The 24,118-nt window shown below is 49.6% G+C and overlaps 1 protein-coding gene across 1 annotated transcript; it reads left to right on the top strand.

Annotated features, from left to right (window-relative positions):
- The first annotated feature begins 243 nt into the window (after window positions 1-243).
- Window positions 244-23,528, top strand: LOC122486670 (zinc finger protein 77-like). The gene is made up of 4 exons (XM_043586099.1): window positions 244-366; window positions 19,511-19,637; window positions 20,887-21,067; window positions 21,475-23,528. The coding sequence occupies exons 1-4, from the start codon at window positions 364-366 to the stop codon at window positions 23,168-23,170; spliced, it is 2,007 nt and encodes a 668-aa protein (XP_043442034.1). The 5' UTR covers window positions 244-363; the 3' UTR covers window positions 23,171-23,528.
- The last annotated feature ends 590 nt before the right edge of the window (window positions 23,529-24,118 follow it).

Genomic DNA, 24,118 nt, shown 5'->3' with positions numbered 1-24,118 from the left:
CACGCTGGCCAGACACGTGTGTCCGAACGACCTGTCACTCAGGACGCAAGGGGCAGGGTCTGGGAGGATTGTCCAATCAGGAGGGGCAGGGGCGGTGCGGAGGCGCGGAGGCACTGTGGGTGGGCAACCGCAGGCCCGGTCTCTGAGGGGGCGGGGTCCGGAAGACGGACCAATAAGGATGCATGGTCCCGTAGCGCCGTCCAATCAGGACGGGGGGCGGGCGCGCTCCAGAGGCGAGTCCCTCGCTGCCCTGCTGCCCTGCGTCGGAGCGCACCTGCCTCGCGCGGCGTCTAGCTCGGTCTCGCGGTCGGTGTCGTACAGCCGTTTGCCTGGACGCCGGGACGGTCCGGAGCGGGCTGCGAGATGGTGAGTGCGCGGGTTTGGGCGGAGCCCCGAGGGGCTGGTTCGAACCGGCCGGAACCGGCTGGAGGGGGCCCCGGCCCAGGTGGCACCGCCCCTGGGGGTCCTAATCCGAGCCTGTGCCCTCGGCCGGGAGTGGGGCTGCAGCGTCCTGCCCTTTCCTCCTCTTCCCGGTCCCCACCCGGGTCGTCCTTGGGCGGGGGTCCGAAGCGAGGGTGGGAGGACCCCAGCGCCGGCGATCAAGGGCTCGGGAGCAAGTGGGGGTGGCTGAGGTGGAAGACCCCCGCCCCCCACCTGACAGATAAAATCAAATCCACACTTGGTTAAGGAGACTTTGTTCTTGCTAAAAAACAAAATTCAGCTGAGTAATTGGCGTTATTCAATGATTCATGAATCGGGCAGCATGCCATCTCGCGGATACAAGGAGCTCGGAGGAGCTGCACAAAATGAAAGGCTCACAGGCAGGAGGAGTGGGGACAGGAAGTTCTATTAGACAAAAAGTGGACGGATGGTGGGAGGTCACCTTTCCTTCCGGGAGGGCAGGGGTCTAGCAGCCCGGCGACCTCACTAGTGCTGACCAGGTCGTTCCTGATTGACTGGTTTAAGATTCCATTTCTGGGAGAGGCCGAAACTGCAATTAAGTTAACTCTTGGTCTGGTGACAAGGAGCTTAGTATGAGGGACTCCATTTTGGCTCTGTTGTCTTGTTTTTAACATTCCGAAGACCGCTGCAGAGGACACTGGGTTCGGAGACTCCCCCCACCCCCCCACCCCCAGCACCTCCAATACTCAGAAACGGGCTTTCTGTATGAGGAGCAGTGACCGAAAGGTGTTTGGACAGGAACGGGCTCCCTGTGCTCGGAGGTTTCTTTGCTCAGGTGGACAACTCAGTGCTTGTTCTGACCAGGTGCCGATGGGGAGGCAATGTCAGGGGCCTGTGGGGAGGACAGTGGCCTGGATAGACTTTGGGTAGGAAAGGGGCGGTGGCCGACAGTTGGTCAGACCAGTGGCAAATGAAGAATCCGAATTGAGGAGGAGAGACAGGTATTGAGAAGAATGATAGCAAAGGCGGGGAGGGAGGGGACTGTTGCACTAGAGGCAGGGGCCGGGCAGGGGGTTGGGGGGCTGTTGCATTAGGGGCAAGGGCTGGGCGGGGGGGAGCTGGGGGGGCTGTTGCATTATGGACAGGGGCTACGTCGACAGGGAGGACACTGAGTATAAGACCTGCGAGTGTCTCAAGAGTCGTGCAGAAGGGAGGAGAGGAGGAAAGAAACCAGGCGTGAGCAGGTGTGGTGCTGACGTTGGGGTTCCCTGAGGCCAGCCTGTCCCCCTGTCCCCAGGAGGGGCTGTGTGTGGCTCAGGCTGAGAGCAAGCCCACGTTCAGGGGTCTGGAGGAAGGAGAGAAGCCAAAGCAAAGCGGGACCAGCCAGCATTTTGTGCCCCCTGGTCACGGGGACAAGCAGCGGAGCTGATCGCAGATGAGGCACGAAGTGTGGGTGTGGGGGGTCTGCGCGTGGCCCTGTCGTGGGTGAGCCAGGGGGACTTCCTGTGAGTCTTCTGGTCTGACGGGGGAGGGGCCCTCGTGCAGCCTGCTGTTTTCCAGACCCCGACAGGGTGGGGGAGGGAGTGCCTTTCCCTTCCACTGAGGTTTTCCTGGGAGCACAGGGCTCAGGTAGGCGTCTCCATGTCACCTGTGAGCAGGACCTGTCACCCTGTCCAGCTCAGCACGGATGGCTCTGTCCTCCGCCAGCCGCGCGTTGAGCAGGTGTAAAATGCCCGAGTTCTTTCTGCCTCCTTTCTTCCCCTTCAGGGCAGAGGGTGGTAAGTGTGTCAGGTCGTTCCTGTCCCTGCTGACCCGGGTTACTGGGGGCTTTATCCAGAGAGCGTCCCCTGGGGAAAAGTGTCTCAGGACAGAACTGTCCTTCTCCATGAGGGTTGGGGGGGATCTGCAGGGGGCTCCACACCTTCATGCCAGGTGGGTGGAGTCACGGATCAGAGGATTCATCCAAATGCTGGTGACGGTTCCACGCAGGGTCCAGAGGTGGAAAACTGTCTTCCTGATCTGTCCCCTGGGAATTGCCGGTGTCAGAGACGCACACAAATTCTGTGAACTGAGACGGGTTCAATTCTAACGGTACCAGGTCCCTGTTCTCTGAAAGGGATAAACCGCTTCCATTCTTGTGAAACCACGCAGGTGCCCTGGAGCCGCCCCTCCCACTGTGGCCTTGACCTCAGGGTGGAAGCCGTGATGCTGCACCTGGTTGTCCACACAGCAGCTTGGGGTCCCCGTGTCATTCGGATGACCCAGGTTGCTGGAAGCTGGGGCCTCCTCTGGGCTGGGGACCGGCCACCCCCAAAGCTGGGCCAGGTGGGAGGCAAGGGAAGGTGTGGTGGGGTCTCGCTCACCTGCAGGTGGCCTCCAGCCCCCGGGATCAGTGGGGACCAGTGGGGAAGGGGCTGGGGCTGCCCTGGGTGTCTCCCGAGGACCGGTGTTGGCATCGTCCAAGGGGTTGTGGGGTTAAGTGGGATCTGTGGAAACAGGAAGTCTGTGCAGGTCAGACTGAGGGAAGGCTCCTCGGGGTCAAGTGCCGTTGGAAGGGTCATGAACACAGAGCGTGTAGGGTTCAGATCCTAAACTGGGAGGGTTTCCTCTCTGGTGAGAATTGTGGCCCCAGAGGAGGGGGTGCAGGGCGTGTGGAGCTCAGAGTCCAGTCCCCAGGGGTCTCTGGTCCCCTCCTTCCATCCCAGAGGACTGGTGTCAGCAGGGAGAGCTTGGTGCTCATGGGGGGACTGGGTGTCACCCTTTGCACTGGGGTGTCATGTGTGGTGTGGGCGCCGTGGGTGACCAATCTGAGTGGCTCGTGCTCTGGTGCTCGGCCCGTTGTTCCTGGAGAGGCTCTCGCTGCCCTGGGAACCCAGTGTGGGTGACACTTAGGACTTTTGTCCCTTGGCCATACCTCTTTGTGCTGGCAGCTTTCCGTGTCGTCACCCCCCAGCAGGCGTCACTCGACCTGATCTCTGTTGTGGTGCGAGAGGGGAATGTCAGCAGTGCCACCGGTGATGTGGCTGCTGTGTGGCTGCCCAGGGCTCGTCTGTGTCTCTCGGGCGGGTGCTTGCGGCTCAGTGTGTCCGGTGAAGCCCTCCGTCCCGGGATGGTGGGTCGTGGGGTCTCCAGTTCATGTTTTCCTTTTGTGGGCTTTGCTGCTGCCGGCAGTGTGGTCTTGTCTCCAGGGTAAGTGCCTCGTAAGTCCTTTGCGCTGGGGGACATTGCATGTTGTAGCTCGTAAGTTACACGTTAGCAGGAAACGGGGTGCGGAGTGTGAACCACATGTCGGTTTTGGGTCCCGTCACTTGCGACTTCATGGCATCCAGCTCGAGTGTGTGACACGGGGTCTCCTGGACGTCACACGTTGGTTTATCTGATTCCTCCAGGGCTGAGCATTTCTCACGTGTGGGTTTCCTCTTCCGTGGAAGCATTTCCAGCGTGTTGTCTCCTGTATCTCACGTGTCTGCTTCCTGATGATCTGTTTCCTTCGCGTCCTGGGGACGTGTGTCTGTTTCATTTCTGCCTGCTGTGTTTTCTCCAGGTCAGGGTGTATCCTTTCTCTGGGTTGTCTGCGTGGATGGATCCTTCACGTTGTTAGTAGAGTTGAACTTCCCGGTCTTTTCCTGTGTAGATGACCATCTTTTGTTCTGTGAGAAAACTCCTCCGTTGCTCAGGTCATAATCATACGTGCTGGAACTTTCTGTGTGTTCCACTTGTTTCCACGACAGTTAAATCCACAGGACTCAGTTGCTGTCCATGACGCTGATGATTCTCTTTACCCTTTAGAAAACCAGTCTTCCCTGGCGCCGTGTGTCCCAGTGTCCCTGTCTCTGCTGCTGTCCTAGGGCACCTGCTGGGTGTATATCCACCAGCCTAAATCAGGGGCACGTATCTGTACATTCCCTTTGCCCATCAGGGTGTTTTTCTTCCTGTTAATGCCAAGTGTTCTAATAACTGATAACTTGAACATTTTTTTTTACTGTTATTTTTTAGAGAGAGTGCATGCGCAGGGGAGGGGCAGAGAGAGAGGGAGACAGAATCTGAAGCAGGCTCTGCACTGTCAGCTCAGGGCCCGATGCGGGGCTCAAACCCACAAACTGGGAGATCATGGCCTGAGCTGAAGTTAGACGGTCAACTCACTGAGCCACCCAGGTGCCCCTAATTCTGTTGACATTAAACATAAAACTGGGGCACCTGGGTGGCTTGGTCAGTTAAGCGTCCGACTTCGGCTCAGGTCATGATCTCACGGCCCGTGAGTTCGAGCCCCGCGTCGGGCTCTGTGCTGACCGCTCAGAGCCTGCAGCCTGTTTCAGATTCTGTGTCTCCCTCTCTCTCTACCCCTCCCCTGTTCATGCTCTGTCTCTCTCTGTCTCAAAAATAAATAAACGTTGAAAAAACAATTTAAAAATAAAACTGTCAGGTGATCACTCTTTTCCAACATGGACCTCTACGTGAGGGTCAAAGGGGCAGGGGCTGCTGCACTGGACGTGCTGTGATATATCAGGGTGGGAGGCTGAAGGCTCTGGAGGGTGGATGTGAGATTTCGAAGGACCAACCTCAGTGCTTTCGGACATGGTGGTTGTGTGTGTGTGTGTGTGTGTGTGCGCGCGCGCGCGCGTGTGTGTGTCGGGGGGTCTCTACACAGTGTGTCCATTGAGTGTCACCAGTGCCATTAGTGTGTTCAACTGAGCCTGCGTATGGGGCACGGTACTCACGGCGAAGGTGTAAAACAGGCTGAACAGAACAGACCTGTTGAAGCACCTGCCTGGTAAACTGGGTTCCTGGATCCCTGTGACCTTAGAGGTGTGTTCCCCAGGTAGGGTTAGCAAGTTCTCACAGCACTGCAGTGGGGTATCTACAAGAGAAGGTTCTGTCCAGTGAGATAACATGTAAGCCATGCCTAAACCGTATTCATGTCCGTGAGAGAGGGAGCTGTGTGAAATCCGCTCGTGTTAACAGACTTCCCTGGGTTGTACGTGGACAGGTGGGACCAGGGAGTAGGCGCTTTCTGTGGATTTATGAATCTTGGGATTGAACATATTGTGTTGTTTCGGGCCAGTGGTTTCATGCATGTGTTGTGGTGAGTTTGGGCTGTTGGAGCATCTCTGGTGGGGCCAGATTGTTGTTTGGGCCAAACCAGAGTTGTCCCTTTTTATTGAAGCCACGGTTACTAGATTTCCAATATTGCTTATCCTTCACGGGGCCGGTTGTTGGGTATCTCTTAGCAATTCTCTAAAGTATTATTTGGGAAGAACATCCCTTTGGTCCAAGACAGAGGTTTGCCTCTCGGTTTTCTTGAGTTGCTTTTCATTTTTTTGTGTTCGAGTTTGTTTTTGCTTGGAAAAAAATATCAGCAAAAATGGCTTCTGTGGGCCTCCAGGGAGTCAAATCTGGAGCCAGGACCCTTCGTAATGCCAGAGAAGTCAGTTCAAGTAGGGCATCTCATCAAATTGGGACAGAGGAGCCATTTTTAATTGGTTCCCACGTGGGTAAGGACATCTTGTCTCTATAATAGTCCAAGGTCATGAGCTCCCTTACAGGCATGGCGCCTGGCCTTATAAACATTTCTGGTTTTACCCTTGGCGAAGGTACAAGGCCAGAGGAAGGGCCAGTTGTTCAGCATGTCGAGCCGAAGTAGCCCAAAGGTAAAGTGCTGCTCAGTGACCTCAAGGGACTTGCAGTCACATCCCCAGCACGATATTTGCCATTTTCAATTTGTAAGTAAGAGTCGTCAGTAAAGCATGGAACCTGTGCATCAGTGAGAGGCGCTCCCTGTTGGCACGGGGAGTCGGAAGGTGCCGTGTCCGTGCTAAGCAGTCACAAGGGGTTTCACGTGGGTCCAGGATCAGGCGCCCTACGTATCGATCCTGAGTTTGAGCAACCTGCAATATGTCTTTAGAGACATTTTGTCCTTTCAAGGCCAAAAGGTGTAACAGGTGGATTCGGGCTTCCTGGGAAGAGGTCTGAGAAGGGGAGCAGAGACCGAAACCATCTACATGTCATCAGAGAGCAGAGCCTTCAGCAATTTTCCATCATCCAGACCAGCTTTGGAGATTCAAGCAAAGCAAGAAAGCCTGTGCCTCCCTGGGCGTGAGTGCCCTGGTGTGTTTCTGTTCCTTTCAAATCAAAGCGGACACATTGGTCATCCCTACTGGAATATGAAAATGCACTGCATAGGGTAGTTATGTCAAAAAGCTGCTTTCCGTGGGAATGGATGTCAGTAGTGTTGGAGGTTGGGAATGATGGCGTGCCAAGGGTTAAATAAAAGATGTTCAGGGGCGCCTGGGTGGCGCAGTCGGTTAAGCGTCCGACTTCAGCTCAGGTCACGATCTCGCGGTCTGGGAGTTCGAGCCCCGCGTCGGGCTCTGGGCTGATGGCTCAGAGTCTGGAGCCTGTTTCCGATTCTGTGTCTCCCTCTCTCTCTGCCCCTCCCCCGTTCATGCTCTGTCTCTCTCTGTCCCAAAAATAAATAAACGTTAAAAAAAAAAAAAAAAGATGTTCAGGGGCGTGTGGGTGGCTCAGTCGGTTGAGTGGTTGAGCATCTAACATCAGCTCAGGTTATGATCTTGCCGTTTGTGGGTTTGAGCCCCACGTCGGGCTCTGTGCTGACAGCTCAGAGCTTGGGGCCTGCTTCGGATTCTGTGTCTCCCTCTCTCTGCTCCTCCCCTGTCCAAAAAAAAAAAAAAAAAGATGTTCAAGGGGCATTTCATCCCCTGGTTAGGTATTTTGAGTACCTTCATCCAGTTCTAGAATTACTTTCCCTTTGTGGGAGAATGAAATTCCAGCGTGATCCCTTCTGAGGATCCGTGCAGTGAATGACTAGAGGTGGAGGAACTAACGTGAAAATGGTGTGTCTGTCACACGGGACTAGACACAAGGGGGCGGGTTCAGAGGCAGGAACCTGTGCAGGTTCATTAGCGACCCCGCTGTTGGAGCCCCGTGAGCTCTCTGCGGCGGGACCTGCTTCACAGTGTAGGTCCCTTTGGGTCCTTAGAGCCCAGCCGTTGGGCATGAGGAGGGCTTGGGAGGGGCCGGGAGGAGGGCTCCCACCTGGAGCATTCAGGCTGCTGAGAACCTTCCCTCACATGTCCTGGATGTTGGCAATAATAGTGCAAACTAGGAGGTATTTGGTGGTTTTTTTTTTTTTTAAATGTTTGTTTATTTTTAGAGACACAGAGTGTGAGTGGGGGAGGGCAGAGAGAGGGAGACACAGAATCTGAAACAGGCTCCAGGCTCTGAGCTGTCAGCCCGGAATCCGACGTGGGGCTCAAACCCACAAACCATGAAATCATGACTTGAGCTGAAGCTGGATGCTCAACCAACTGAGCCACCCAGGCGCCCCTTATAGAAGAAGGCTTCAGTTGCCTGAGGTGAAAATGAAGAATTTTAGCTCTCTTTCTTTCACGTGGGGTGTCAGTGGCCTAGTTTGTCAAAATAACCAAATATGCAGGGGAGGAGGTTTCCCAGCCCATCCTGGTGCTTTTAACTAAAAAGAAAGATTCCAGTCCAGCCCATTAAATGCTGCCTGGTGGATTCCACATGTGAAGAAAGACCAGAAGTCTGAAATAAACAACTCGGGCAACGACAGATGTTGGCGAAGATGCGGAGGAAGAGGAACCCTTTTGCGCTGCTGGTGGGAATGCAAACTGGTGCGGCCACTCTGGGAAACAGTATGGAGGTTCCTCAAAGTTAAATATAGCACTGCCCTATGATCCAACAATTGCACTACTAGGTATTTATCCAGGGGATACAGGTGTGCTGTTTCAAAGGGGCACATGCACCCCCATGTTGATAGCAGCACTATCGACAAGAGCCAAAGTCTGGAAAGAGCCCGAATGGCCATCGGTGGACGAATGGATAAAGAAAATGTGGTGTATATATATATACAATGGAGTATTACTCAGCAATCAAAAAGAATGAAATCTTGCCATTTGCAACTACCTGGATGGAACTGGAGGGTATTATGCTAAGCGAAATTAATCAGAGAAAGACAAGTATCATATGACTTCACTCCTATGAGGAATGAAAGATACAAAACAGATGAACATAAGGGAAAGGAAGCAAAGATAATATAAAAACAAGGAAGGGGACAAAACATTAGAGGCTCTTAAATACAGAGAGCAGACTGAGGGTTGCTGGGGCAATAGTGGGTGGGCGGGATGGGCTAAATGGACGAGGGGCATTAGGGAGGACACTTGTTGGGATGAGCACTGGGTGATATACGTAGGGGATGAATCACTGGAATCTGCTCTGGAAATCATTATAGCACTGTATGGTAACTAACTTGGGTGTAAATTTAAAAATAAAATTAATTAAATTAAAAAAAATTTTTTTTTCAACGTTTATTTTATTTTTGGGACAGAGAGAGACAGAGCGTGAACGGGGGAGGGGCAGAGAGCGAGGGAGACACAGAATCAGAAGCAGGCTCCAGGCTCTGAGCCGTCAGCCCAGAGCCTGATGCGGGGCTCGAACTCCCGGACCGCGAGATCGTGACCTGGCTGAAGTCGGACGCTTAACCGACTGCGCCACCCAGGCGCCCCTAAAATTAATTAATTAAAAAAAAAAAAAAGACCAGTTGGAGTCCGTTGTAATAGCCACATACAGATTCATCAGGCTTTTGAGTGGAAACCTGAATTTTGTGTTCGTCTAGTCTTCGGAAAAGCTACTGTTGGGGCACCTGGCTGGTTCGCTTGTTGGAGTGTGTGACTCTTGATCTCAGAGCTGTAGGTTCAAGCCCCCACGTTGGGTGTAGAGACTACTTGCAAATAAAAAAAACTTTAAAAAAAAAAAAAGGTACCTTAATTGCTTGGCGGGGATTTCCAGCCAGTGTCATAAGCATCTTTCCAGAAATGGGTGTCTGTCTCTCTCGGGTTAGTTTCATCCCATGTGTGGCCTGGGCCCCAGCAACACGCATGTGGACTAATTGATCTAAATCTGGGAAACCATGTTGGTGAGTTGAATAGCTGTGTTATGTTCTTCAGCGAGCTTATGGGCATTCCCGGGCACTTCTGGAAACTTCTGCCTTAGTCCAGGGAACATGAGAAACATGGGGTTTCAAATCTTGAGATGCTTTACCTTAAAGAGGCTGGGTTAACAGGTTGAGGTAAGGAGGGATCAAGGGCAGGTTCAGAAGAAAAGGGAAGTTCAGAGCATGTCGAGGGAAGTGGTTGGAGGCAGGTCCTGGGTGTAGAGTGAAGCCAGGGCAGGAGAGAAAGACCCTTCGGAAGCCATTTGTCATATTTCAGTTGTTTGCCTTGGTTCAATTTAAATAGTCTTTTGCAAAGAGGTACACTTAGATCCTGAAAATATTTGCAAGTCTCGAGGTACTGAATAAAATCTGTATCAAATTCAGTTTGCTGAATTCATGACTTCCTAATTTTTTTCTTTTCCTTTTCTCTTTTCTTTTCCTTCCTTGTCTTTCCTTTTCTTTTCCTTTCTTTTCTTCTTTCCTACCTTCTTAATTTTTATTTTTTTTCCCTAACGATATTCAATAAAACAAGTTTGGGGAGATCGAAAGTTCCCCATAAAGGCCCTTGTAGTTCTAAATTATATTTTTCAGTTGCTCATTTTGTTAGAAATGCACAAGGACGCACCATGGTTTTTAAACCTAAGATTGGCCAGGGTCCCAGTTGGGTCCCCCCTCCATGCGCTTTGATAACTGGAATCCATTTCTTGGCAGTTTTCTCTAGACCAGAAAAAAAGTTTATAGACACTGGTCTCTACAGGAGTAGCCTTGTTCCAGAAGAAATCAGACGAAGGGCTGGCGCATTTCCAACAGGCATGGTTCCAAGAGGAACAGTCCAGTTCTGGAAAGCAGTCGGAACAAAAAAGAGTTCTCTGAGAAAGGACAAGCCCCTAAAACAGGTTCCGAATAATCCCCCGAGAACACAGACACAGGAGAGCGCAGACCCAGGGAGTGGGGCTCTGATCCCAGCACAAAACTTAACCTCGCTTCAGGGTTGGGGAGAAAACAGAGAGCTCATTGGGCTCTGTGGGACCTGCACCTGTTTGCTCGCCAGCCTGGAGTGGTTGGGGTCTTCTCTGGGATCACTAACGTTAACCTTAACAATGAAACCGTCAGGGGTGCCTTGGTGGCTCAGTCTGTTGAACTCAGATCGTGATCTCGTGGTTCAAGGGTTTGGCACCCTGCTGGGCTCTGTGCTGACAGCCCAGAGCCTGGAACCTGCTTTGGATTCTGTGTCTCCCTCTCCCCCCTCCCCTGCGTATACTCTCTCTCTCTCTCTCAAAAAAAAAAAAAAAAAAAAAAATTAAAAAAATTAAAACTGCCAGTTATTTTTCAGCGAAAATGGGATTACCTGGGAATAGCAGAGAATTATAATTTGGGACACGCCAGCCCCAGCAAAACCACAGGCAAGTCTGGAGAAGAAACGGAAGCACAAAGGGAGGAACGCTCATTTCTAGAGGAGAGGGGACATTGGGAGGGGCTGTGGGAAACTAAACAACGATTGGAGCAAACTACGGGAATCCAGGTGTAGTGGCTTCTCATTGGCTGGACTGTGATTGTCTCTCATTGGCTGGACTGTTGCCAGGGCAGGAAAACCCTTCCTTCCTACTCCTGGGACAGTAATATACCTCACGTAGACTTGCAAAGCCCTGTTCTTGATGGTGAGGTTTAGGGCTTGAAAGCTTCCCCTGCTGGTTTCCCCACTCAATTCTAAACAGAGTTTTCTCCTGTTTTCATATTCACGTACCTTAAAAACTGATTTCTATGGGGCAAAATCCCACCAGTTCTGTAACATATCTCCCGTATTCTGAGAAATTTGTGTTACATTTCAATATGAGAAATAGTGCCCTTTGGGGCGCCTGACTGGCTCAGTCAGTAGAGCATGTGACTCTTGATCTTGGGGTTGTAAGTTGGAGTTAAACGTTGGACAGAGAGATGACTTAAAACAAAATCTTAAGTTCTTTTTTTTTTTTTTTAAATTTTTTTAACGCTTATTTATTTTTGAGACAGAGAGAGACAGAGCATGAACAGGGGAGGGTCAGAAAGAGAGGGAGACACAGAATCCGAAACAGGCTCCAGGCTCCGAGTGGTCAGCACAGAGTCCGACGCGGGGCTCGAACTCACGGACCGTGAGATCATGACCCGAGCTGAAGTTGGACGCTTAACCGACTGAGCCACCCAGGCGCCCCCCAAATCTTAAGTTCAAAGAGAACGGAAATAAATCCCATAACAAAGTCACAAACAAATCTGATTGCAGATTTAATGGGATTTTTAAAAAAATTTTTTTTTCAACGTTTATTTATTTTGGGGACAGAGAGAGACAGAGCATGAACGGGGGAGGGGCAGAGAGAGAGAGGGAGACACAGAATCGGAAACAGGCTCCAGGCTCCGAGCCATCAGCCCAGAGCCCGACGCGGGGCTCGAACTCACGGACCGCGAGATCGTGACCTGAGCTGAAGTCAGACGCTTAACCGACTGCGCCACCCAGGTGCCCCTGGGATTTTTTTTTTTAAATCTCTTGATGTTTTGGGAGAGTTGATATTATGGTCTCATTTTGGAAGACACACAGCATCTCTTCATTTATTTCATTGTGTTGTGTCACTGAATGGCGTTTTGTAGGTTTTCCATTAAGTTACTTTACACGCTTCATGAGACATATTTTAGGACTTAAGGAAAATTAGTTTAATAGCAGTTATAAAGGCTAATGTTAGAAAGTCTTTTTAACACTTAATTTTCAACTGCTCGCTTCTAGTGACTCATTGTACCCTGAGATTCGTTTTTATGAGTTTGCCTCCTGCAAATTAAAAATCCGTTTCTGTGATAATCTTTCTATTCTTTTCGGGCACCAGCTACACACTCATTTGAGTTAGGAGTAAAGGAAAAAATGTGTTTCGGTTACAATATTCTCCTTAGGTGAAACTACATTGTTAGTTTGCTCTCTAAACGATTATAAAACATCAAGCGTGTACTGCGCTTGAGCAGTAGAGAGATTTCTACGTCTGTCATTACCGGTAGCTCAGGGTGAGAAGCACATTTGGATGCTTGAGAAGACTCAGACAAGAAATAAGACTTGAAATGTGGTTTCATGTTAATCCATTTAGAAAACCTCACTTATCTAACAGCTAAAAGTGCAGAGGAGGAGATAAAGAGGGATTTATTAAACTCTTTGTCTCCAACCATGCAAAGTAACCTGTGAAGGCACCTTTCGTTCCCATCCTGGTACATGCAGCGGGGACAGGTTTTAAATGGGAACCAGCCCTTCTCCTCAAATGCATTTGACAGATTTTTTTTTTTAAATGTTTGATTTTTGAGAGAGAGAGGATGAGGGGCAGAGAGAGGGGGAGACAGAGGATCCGAAGCAGGCTCCGCACTGACAGCAGAAAGCCTGAACGTGGGGATCCAACCCATGAACAGCGAGATCATGACCTGAGCCGAAATCAAGAGTCGGACACTTAACCGACTGAGCCCCCTGGCCGCCCCCACCAATTCCTTGTTTTCGGTTGCAGCGCTGGCTGAGCCCTCACAAGCATGTACATGTGCATCCTCAGTAACTTGTTCCCGATCTCCCATTTCACCACCAAATAGGGAGTCGGCTCTAGGTTTAGTGTGGGCACCATGGTTTTCTGACGGTGCATGTTTCCATGTGGTTTGTAAGCCAGTCGTCACTCATGTGTGATGACATGAGGCAGGTGTGTCCTCAGCCCGTATGGATTGGAAGCCTGTGGTTTGTCTTTTTTTCCATTAGTAGCATAAGTGGTACTTCTTGAAGAATCAGTGTTTAATCCGTGTTGCATTTCTGGAATAAAATAGCCTTGGTTTTGCTGTCAAATGTTATTTCTACATTTATGTATACGGTTTCCTTCTAAAAAGACTTCAGTCTTGGGCGCCTGGGAGGCTCAGTTGGCTAAGCCTCTGACTTCAGCTCAGGTCATGATCTTGCGGTTCACAAGTTCGAGCCCCGCGTCGGGCTCTGTGCTGCCAGCTCGGAGCCTGGAACCTGCTTCGGATTTTGTGTCTCCCTCCCTCTCTCTCTGCTCCTACCCCGCTCGCACTCTCTCTTAAAAATAAAAAAATAAACACTAAAAAAGAATTAAGAAAAAAACATTAGCCTGTATGCATGTTGTGTTTTAATACTATTTAAATTATTCTTTTCCTGTGTTGGTAATGCCCTGTGATTCCTTTCTACGGTCGGGAATCACAAATGTTAAAATACTTGGTGCTTGGCTCACGCAGTGTTTGAGGTTTGCATTTAGAGTGTGGGGGGTAGTTGAATCTACGGAATTCATTTCTTTAATGACCAAGGACGTCCTCAGATGCTCTGTTCCCTTGCATCATCTCAGGTATGTTACCAGTTGGTACACATTCGTTCCTTTTCTTCTGTTCTAAAACACCTGTAGTATCTCCTCAATCTGCTTAATCTCCGAAACTGGCATTTTGTTTCTTTTTCATACCTCCTTTAATTTGCCCGATTTCTATTGTTTTTGATTACAAATGCCAAAAGATGAAGAAGGATATATTTTTAGCTTCTATGACTTTTTAAAAACAGCTTTCATGGAGGTGTAGGTTCCGTACCATGAAGATTATCTGCTTAAAGTAGAAATTCGGTGGCATTTATTGCAGTTACAGAACTGTTCAACCATTCTCACTTTCTCATTTTAAAACATTTTAATCATTCCATAAAGATAATTTGCATCAGTGGGTGGTCATCCCCATTCTAGTGTATCCCTACCCTGGGTTCTAGACAATTTCTTAATCTTTCTCTCTATTGATTTGCTGAGTCTGTACATTTCCGTATAAATGATATCCTGCTGTGTCGTCGTTGTGAAGTTTGTTAATGTTCTCGAGGTTCATTTTGATTTTGTGAATCAGTACCTGGATCAGTACTTCGTTGTGCGCATTTCTGAATGATATCCCATTGTTTGAATACACAGTGGTCAGTTTGAAATGGGTTGTTAACCTTCCAAGTAAAACTGTCGTTAATTTTACCAGCAAAAATGGGTTCGTCCTGGAATAGGTGAGAATTGCAACTCGGAAAAGCAGGCTACAACGAGACCAAAGGCAAGCCAGAGAGCAGAGGAGAAGGGAGGCTCTTTTATAGAGGAAACTGGGAATTTGGCAGGGGGACGTTGTAAACAAAAAGTCCATTGGAGCAAGCTGGATGCGGAAGTATTGCGGCTTCTCATTGGCTGGGCTGTGACTCTCTCATTGGCTGGGCCGTCACCACACCGGGAAGTAATCTTCCTCCTGTTGCTCTAGTAAAGCGATACCCACTTGTAACCGCAGGGTCCTCCTCTTGTTGTTGGGTCTGCAGTTGACCATGAGTGGTAGGGTGTCAGAACTCCACCTGCTGGCCTCCTGACTCCATTCTTAACAAGGTTTCCCTGTATTAATTCTCACAATTTCCCCTTTTGATAGAGACCCTTTCTTAAATGCATCATTAAGAGTCGGTTTTCCATATTTAGTGGTTTTGTTCCTTGGTGCCACGAAGGATCTTTCCTGATCGTCATGTCCCACGTCATAGGGAAACCACATAGCAGTTGGAAACTCGTTAAGGTGACATTTGAGTAACAAGAAAGATTAGAGGGGAGCAGTGTCAGGCACTTCTCATCTCCAGTCCCTATTTATGAAGATAGTAAGCGTTGGAGATTATCTATCTCCTCATGGGTACATCACTTTTATAACGTTTTGGCACGTAACAACTGGGAAGGCAGAGTGACGTGGGCATTCCAAATTGTATGATGGTTCTGAACCAGGACCCTAGATCTGAAAGTAGCTAATCGAATATTGGCAGTTTTCAGACTCAGGGAAAAATTAAAAAAAAATTTTTTTTTTAACATTAATTCATTTTTGAGAGACAGAGTACAAGTGGGGTAGGTACAGAGACAGAGAGAGAGACACAGAATCCGAAGCCGGCTCCGGGCTCTGAGCTGTCAGCACAGACCCCAATGCGGGGCTTGAACTCAACGAACCGTGAGATCATGACCTGAGCCGAAGTCGGACGCTTAACTGAGCCACCCAGGCACCTCCAAATTTTTTATTCTATTGATAAAAACTGGGAGTCATGTATTCCTCCTGGAATTTGCATACAGTAGGAACTGGGTCGGTAGTTTATGGGGGTTAGGAAGCACAGGGTACCGAGGGTTAACAATGGCATATATTGCTCAGAGGTTCCAGACAAACCTCCATCTTCAGCCGTTGGGTTTTCACACCAGTAAAAACAGGCCATTACAGGGATTAGTGTAGAGGATGATGGGCCTCTGAGGCTTGTAATGTTCTATTATGGGCCTGGTGCCTTAAAGAGCTTTTTTCTTTTAATAAAAATTTTTTTTTAATGTTTATTTATCTTGAAAGAGAGAGAGGGAACATGTGCGCACAGGGGAGGGGGGTGGGGAGGGGTAGAGAGAGAAGGAGAGAGAGAATCCCAAGCAGGCTCCACGCTGTCAGGGTGAAGTCCAACGTGGAGGGCAAACTCGCGAACTGTGAGATCATGACCTCAGCTGAAATCGAGTCGGGCGCTTAACCAGTGGAGCCACCCAGGCGCCCCAAGAGTTTCTTTATTTATAGGTATTGATTAATTGCAAGGAGGTCCTTTGAGAGATCTATTTTCATCTTGATGGGAGATACACTGTGGATTCTGCCAATATCGCTTAAGGATTTTGCCCAGGAAGAGGAGGGTAGGGAATCCAACAGAGACAAATGATCAGTTGACCCCAGGTCCATTACAGTGCGTCAGAGATAGAGCGGATAAAAGATGTGGAACGGCCACGTATTTCCTTTGGTTGGCTATTTCGATTACTGTTTTCAGATTCTGGAATTATTTCCACTGTCGAATAAGGGTGTAGGAACTATCTCTCAAAGGGTCTAGACAAAGGGGAGTGGGTTCAGAGACAGGAACCTGTTAACGTTCACTAGAGATGCTGCCTCCCCCCTGCCCCCCCATTGGAACTGTTTTAGGCCTTCCAGGCAGAGGCTACTTTACAGCAAGGGGTTGGGCACCGAGCATGTAGCTCTCCGGTCAACAAGGACAGAGATTCATTCCCCATGTGGAGAGTGGTTTCTCTGAGCTGCTTATGAGGGAGGACTGGGAAGAGTCCCTGTGGTTCCCTAGAGCCCCGTCACTGGGGATGAGGAAGGAGGACGTTGGAAAGGCCAGCTAGAGGGATGCAGGTATGGGAGCACTTAAACTGGTAGCAAGTGGTCTTTTTTCCAGTGTCCTGGCCCTTTGCAAGAATAGGAGAACCTAGTTAGTTTCTGGTTTTATTTAGGAACCTGCATTGCCAGAATGGAAAATCAAGAATTTTAGTGGTTTTGGGGCACCTGGGTGACTCCGTTGGTAGAGCATGCTATTCTTGATCTCAGGGTCATGAGTTGAAGCCCCACTTAGGCATGGACTCTACTTCAAAAAATAAATAATGGGGCTCCTGGGTGGCTCAGTCAGTTAAGCGTCTGACTTTGGCTTAGGTCATGATCTCATGGTTTGTGGGTTCAAGCCCTGCACCAGGCTCTGTGCTGACAGCTCAGAGCCTGGAGCCTGCTTCGGATTTTGGGTCTCCCTCTCTCTCTCTGCCCCTCCCCTGCTCATGCTCACTCTCTTAAAAATAAGTAAACATTAAAAAAAAATTTAAATAATAAAAATAAACCAGTAAGTCAAAACAAAGAATTTTAGTGGTATTTTTGTAACTCATCTGGGATGTGTGTGAGCCGTTTGCCAAGCTAAATCTGCAGTGGACATATTTTACCATTCTATCCCGGTCCTCTTAGTGGAAAGGGAAAGATAACTGGTTCTGCCCTTTATTTTATTTATTTTATTTTATTTATTTTATTTTTTTAAAAAATTTTTAACGTTTATTTACGTTTGAGACAGAGAGAGACAAAGCATGAACGGGGGAGGGTCAGAGGGAGGGAGACACAGAATCTGAAACAGGCTCCAGGCTCTGAGCTGTCAGCACAGAGCCCGATGCGGGGCTCGAACTCACGGACCGCGAGATCGTGACCTGAGCTGAAGTCGGCAGCCCAACCGACTGAGCCACCCAGGCGCCCCACTGGCTCTGCCCTTTAATAAACATAGACTTAGATGCTACCCGGGTGGATTCTGTATCTACAGGTGGACAATTTTCTTTAAAGAGAACGAGTTGATTTTAATTGTCATGAACAAGGCTGATCGTGATGCACTGTTGACCTTAAAAATAAACCCAAAAATGGCTTGTCTGGGAATAGCAGAGAATTATGATTTGGGACGTGTGAAGCCCCAGCAAAAGAACAGGAAAATCTGGAAAAGAAAGGGAGGAACACTCTTTTGTAGAGGAGAGGGGGCCGTTGGGCGGGGCTGTCCCAAACACGAAGTCCTTTTGAGCAAACTGGGGTTTCCATGTGTAGTGGCTTCTCATTGGCTGGACTGTGGTCGTCTCTCATTGGCTGAGATGTGACGCTCTCACTGGCTGAGCCCTGGCTCTCTCATTGGCTGAGCCGTGGTTGTCTCACCTTGGCTGGGTTGTGACTGTCTCTCATTGGCTGGGCTGTGACTGTCTCTCATTGGCTGGGCTGTGACCGGCTCTCATTGGCTGGGCTGTTGCTACCCCAGGAAATAATCTTCTTTCCTCCTGCATGAGCAGTGATGCGTTACGGGTGTACAGGTGCGTCTCTCCGTGTTGTGTCTGCCCTTGGCCCTGAGCGGCAGGTTGGGGAGCTTCCCCTGTGGACTCCTGCCTGCACTTCAGTCGTGTCGCCTTTACTCAGCCTGGAAGAGGTGCCCGGCTTCTGGGTGGTTTTCATCGCTGGCGATCGGGAGTCGTGCCGCGGAGAGCAGAGCGCGTGCGCACGCGTGTGTGTGATGGCGCTCGTCCTCCCGGGTCTGGGGCAGGTGGATACGAGGAGCGGACCTGCCGTGTGGGGTGGGAACTCCACGTTGCTCATTTGGGGGTCCACCAGACTCTTCCAAAGCGGCCGCCGCCGCTTACATCCGCAGCAGGATAAATGAAGGAGAATGCGCCCCGCTCACGTCCTCGCCGGCGCTTCCTGGGGCGTCTTTATAGCCAGTGTGGTGGGTGCGAAGGGGCCTCTGCTGGTAGTTCGAGGTGCGTGTCCCGCGTGACGAATGTCTAGCATCTTTTCATCGACCTGTTTTCCATTTGTATATCTTCGGAGAAGTGTCCACTCACTTTCTTTACCCATTATTTAATCATATTATTTTTCTTTATATTGTTGTCTCTTATTTCTTATGGTTGTCATTTTGGAAATGTTTGAAATATAAGACTTAACAGGTGTGTGATATGCAAACCCCGGTTACAACTACAGTTGAAGTAGAATTTCCTTTCTTCTAGGTGATACGGTTGGGTTTTTTTTTTCCCCCCTCTCATTAAGTTTTGAGAACATAGTTTTTGCTTAAGCAATCTGTGATTTTTTAAAAAAATAATTTTTTTACTCTGTGTTTCACGAGCGTGGTGTCAACCCTTATTCCTCTAAAGTTATGAATTAGCCTTGTTTCTTTTCTCTGTTAAAGCTATCTCTGGATCTGTCCCCATCAATCCTTCAGGGACTCTTCCTTCTGGTGCCCTTTTTCCTTCATTCTGGGCACTGGGTCAGAGGCCCTGCTTACGCCCAAGTTTCTTCAGCATCCAGAACTCGTTTTGCACACTAGGTGTGCCAGGCACCCGGGCCCTGGCCTTTGCCCATGCCCACAGTCCACCTAATCCGCGGAAAGGGTCATGTCTGCCTCTGTCGGAAGAGAGGGGACTCCACCAGGCTTCTTGACTTGTTCCTTCCAAGGCAAGAGCTCCTCACATCAAGCGGCCCTGGAATCTGAGTGTCCACAGCATCCTGACATTCTGGTTCCAGTTCTTGGAGCTGACGAGGCATAATCGTCTTTGAGCAGGCCAAACGTGTGTCCTCCGGTTTGTGTGTTGTCCGAGTGAATATTTCACTTTTCAGTCTGTACAGTACTGGTCTGCTCAGCTGTGTCTCAGTAGAAATAACCCAGTAAATTGGGTGTGTGTAAGTCCATGTCAGCTGTTGTCTTCACCCTCTGTTGTGACTCAGGGGTCCTAGGAATGGAGTGCAGCTCCCCGCCTGTCACCCTTCATCCTCCCACACACATGGGTGATGATGGAGCTTTGCTGCAATAGAGTGTGTGGTATGTTTCAGGCCTCTGTGGTCTTTGAGGATGTGGCTGTGTACTTCACCCCGGAAGAGTGGGCTTTGTTGGATCGAGGTCAGAGGAAGCTCTACAGAGATGTGATGCTGGAGACCTGCAGGAACCTGGCCGCAGTGGGTAAGGATGGCTCCATACCTTCACTAGTCTTTTAGGGAAGAGATGTTTCTTACAATTGTCCGATTTTGCTGGGGCCGAGGAATGGGAGTACGTTGGAGAAGAGACAGACACGGTCCAAGCCTTCATGGAGCCTACCTGGAGTCACATACCTTTTCCAGGAACACAAAGTTTTGTTGCTCTTAATCAAAGTCTGAGACTCTCTAATTTTATCAGTGTGAGGATGGTCTCCAGTGTTGCTCTGGGGCAGAGAGTGCTGCTCTGTGGAAGATACACTGGTTAATACACCTGTCTCATGGTAATCATCCTGCAGTTAAACTCACACTTCGTCATCTTCGGTGACTTTGAAGACCAAATTAAACAGCCCATCTTCCAGATTGCTCGTTGCTCTTCAAATCCTCCCTCCTGCCGAGCTGTCCTCCAGGGGCAGGACCAGCAGCCACACACACCACCCACCCTCCCAATGGCAGCTGGGACAGTGCAGGCGGGCTTCACTGAGGGCCTCTGTGCCTTCGGAACAGTCCAGCAACCCTCGTTTGGACCAGGCTCTGGAGAAAAGAATGGCATTTGGAGACACCCATTAGAAACAAGACTCAGTCTTTGTTTGGGAAAGGTGATGGTTGTCATTTACCTGGCTTTCCTGTTGGACTTTTCATCCATCTTTTAATGCATGTGGTGAACCTCTTACACAGGTAGCATGTGGGTGTGTCTATCTTGCCCAGTTCCTTCTTTTCTTTAATTTTCTTTTTTCTTTTTTGTCCTTTTAATATGTATTCATTTTGAGAGAGAGAGCGTGAACATGAGTGTGGAGGGGCGGGGCAGAGAGACAGAGGGAGAGAGAATCCCCAGCAGGCTCCAGGTTCAGCAAGGCATCCCAACACGGGGCTCAATCTCAGGACCTCAAGATCATGACCTCAGCCGAAATGAAGAGTCGGACACTCAACCGACTGAGCCACCCAGGAGCCCCCTACTTTGCTTTTCTGATAATACCTATTTCCACGTTAGTCACCATCTATCTTGAAGTATTTCTAAGTGAATGGGCTTCCATTTTACACACTTTTCCCATTATTGCCAAAGCCCCAAATCACTAGGGTCCTGAGAATTTTCCTTTGGTCACCTGTCCATTCATTCTGATGAACTCCATTCACATTTGGGATCAGTATATAAATAGAAATCTGCATATGGTCTGTTTTCTTACCTTCACACATCAGATCATTCCCAAGAATTTAAATTATGCTCCCAATTCTTGCAGATTGTTGCACTCAAGTTAAAACTTGTGGATCAAGGACTCAGCTGACTATTTTGGAGAATGAACTATCCAGTGAAGAGAAAATAGTAAGATTTACAAGAAATGATCCCTGGGCTCTTTTTCGAGAAAACCCGGTGTTTCATAACATTGGTGATCAGTCCCAATCCCAGGAGAGGCGTTTGAGGTGAGTGCCTCTCCCCGTAGGAGAAAGGGGGATCTTCCCAGATTGATCGACTAACTTGGAATTAAAGAAAAAGTATCAACCTAGCCCCGTAATTGTGTAGTTGGAATTATACAATATAATATCTTCATAAATGTGATGTAGATATTGATCATCAGAAACATCATTGAGTTCAAAACGTTTATCGGGAGAACCCACATGTAAGAAATCCTGACGGCATTTCTGGGCCCTTCTCCTGAGCACGTAATTTCTTCCACTTCACAGCAGTATAGGCGGTACCACCAACATGCCCATTCCTTGAAAATGGCTACTAGTAATCCGATAATCATTAACAAACATCAATAGGTCATTAATAAAGAGATCACTTATAAGCGTCATCCCCTAACCGTGTGCCTTCCTATTTTGAACAGAAGTCCTTTGGTGGAGAGTGTCTGTGAACGTATTGAAGGAGATCCATGTGGAGAAACCCTGAACCCGATTACAAGTCTTACTGTGCATGAGGGGTGTCCCACTGGAGGCAAATCCTGTGAATGTGCTAAGTGTAGAGAAGCCTTCGCAGATGGTTCCTTCCTTGAGAAACTGCGAAGATCTCACCCAGGACGCAAACCTAGTCCTGGTGAGGAGTGTGGCCCAGCCTGCAGCTCTGTCTCGAGCCTCAGCACTCACGTGGACGCAGACCTTGTAGAGAAACCCTATGAAGGTCAGGACGCCGGGAGAGCATCTGACACATACGCGAAGAATCTCAGTAGTAAAATATCTCTAGAGTGCAAGAAATGTGGAAAAGCTTTCACTTGCACGTCTTCCTTTCAGGGTCATGTGCGAGGTCCCTGTGGACAGAGGGTCCATGCGTGTGACGTGTGTGGGAAAACCTTCGTGTATCACTCCTACCTTACACGTCATGTGAGAACTCACACGGGGGAGAGACCCTATGAATGTATGGAGTGTGGGAAAACCTACAGTTGCCTCTCATATTTTCGAGAACACATGAGATCACACACTGGAGAGAAACGCTATGGATGTAAGGAGTGTGGCAAGACATTCAAGTGCCCTGCATCCCTGCAGGGACACCTGATGACGCACACTGGAGAGAGACCTTATCTGTGTCAGCAGTGTGGGAAAGCCTTCAGTTGTCCCAAATACTTCCGAAGACACGTGAGAACGCACAGTGGGGCGAAGCCCTATGAATGTACGTTATGCGAGAAAGCCTATAGTTGTTCCTTATCCCTCCGGGAGCACGTGAGGACGCACAGCGAAGAGAGGCCCTATGAGTGTAAGGAGTGTGGGAAGGCTTTCAGACACCCCCGATACTTCCAGAGGCACGTGAGGATGCACAGCGGGGTGAAACCCTATGTGTGTAAGGAGTGTGGGAAAGCGTACAGTAGCTCCACGTCGCTTCAGGAACACGTGAGGTCGCACACGGGGGAGAGACCCTTTGAATGCCAGCAGTGTGGGAAAGCCTTCACGCGTCACTCCTCCCTGCAAGGTCACGTGAGAGCACACAGCTTGGAGAAACGTTACGAGTGTACGCAGTGCGGGAAGGCCTTCCGTTGGTCCTCGTCCTTGCAGAAGCACGTGAGAACGCACCGTGAAGAGAAGCCCTACGAGTGCCAGCAGTGCGGCAAAGCCTTCTGGTATCCCGCGAACCTGCGGGCGCACGTCAAGACCCACACGGAGGAGAGGCCTTACGAGTGTCCGCACTGCGGGAAAGCCTTCAGTTGTCACTCCTCCCTGCAAGTACACGCGAGAAAGCACAACGGAGTGAAACCCTACGAGTGTAAGGAGTGTGGGAAGGCCTTCTGGTATCCCGTGAACCTGCGCGCTCATGTGAGGACGCACACGGGAGAGAGACCTTACGAGTGCCAGCAGTGTGGCAAGGCCTACAGGTGTCCCGCAAACCTGCGGGTCCACGTGCGGACGCACACGGGGGAGAGACCCTACGAATGCCAGCAGTGCGGGAAGGCCTTCAGGTATCCCGCAAACCTGCGGGCGCACGTGAGGACGCACACGGGGGAGAGACCCTACGAATGTCCGCACTGCGGGAAGGCCTTCAGGTACCCCACAAACCTGCGGGCGCACGTGAAGATGCACACCGGGGAGAAACCCTGAATACACAATCACGCTGTTTTCCCTCATATCTTATTGTAAGTCCAGTCAGACACACGGGCAAGAAACGTGATGTACGAATGTAAAGAATGTTGGAGAACCTTCAGGCATAGCACCTCATTTATTTTGTACATAAAGCGTCAGGGCTGGACGGCAGTTTTTGTTATAAATTTTCTCGTGCCTCAGAAGTGCCTCGTCTGTAATAGGGATCTCTGTTGTATTTATTTCCACTGCATGCTGCTGATATGAACACCCAAGATAAAACATTCTTGAACATCCCCAGTTTCTGTATGAAATATATTTTGCTATCTCAGACATGAAAAGACTGTACAGTTCTATAAAATGTGTCTCATTTCCACGACGATGTCTTCTGGACCCAGGGCTGATCAGTGGTCTGTACTTATATCTCGTCCTCTGGTGCAGAGACTAGAATTCCCCGACTCCGCCCTGCCCCTCCTCGCGGTCTTTATTATTGAAAGTTGTGTCTCCACGTGTGCTGTTGCTGCCATGTGCCCACCTGTGTTCTCCATGACGTTAGTAAACGTGCAAGGATACTGGAGGAGGACAGTCTCCTCTGATTGTGTTTGTAGTTTGACCTTCGCTCATTGCCTTTGGTCTCGGTTGTTCATCAGTCATGACCTGTTGAGTTATGAAGAGTAACTGTTGGGGGTGCCCGGGTGGCTCAGTGGGTTAAGCGCCCCACTCTTGATTTCAGCTCTCAGGTCATGAGCTTGCGGTTCGTGGGATTGAGCCCCATGTCAGGCTCTGTGCTGATAGCATGCCCTCTCTCTCTCTCTCTCTCTCTCAAAATAAATACATAAACTTAAAAAAGAAGAGAAACCTTGTGGCTTGAAGTGGAAAGCTAGTGTCCGGCTGGTTCTGCTGGGTTTCGTCGTGAGCCTTGTGAGGTGGGAGGCCGTCTGTCCCAGAGTCCTCCTCTGTGCGGCTCTG

Source organism: Prionailurus bengalensis, chromosome A2 (assembly GCF_016509475.1).
Source record: "Prionailurus bengalensis isolate Pbe53 chromosome A2, Fcat_Pben_1.1_paternal_pri, whole genome shotgun sequence".
NCBI classification, from domain to species: domain Eukaryota; kingdom Metazoa; phylum Chordata; class Mammalia; order Carnivora; family Felidae; genus Prionailurus; species Prionailurus bengalensis.
The sequence above is the reverse complement of the archived record's forward strand: the minus strand, read 5'-3'. Positions and strand labels throughout refer to the sequence as shown.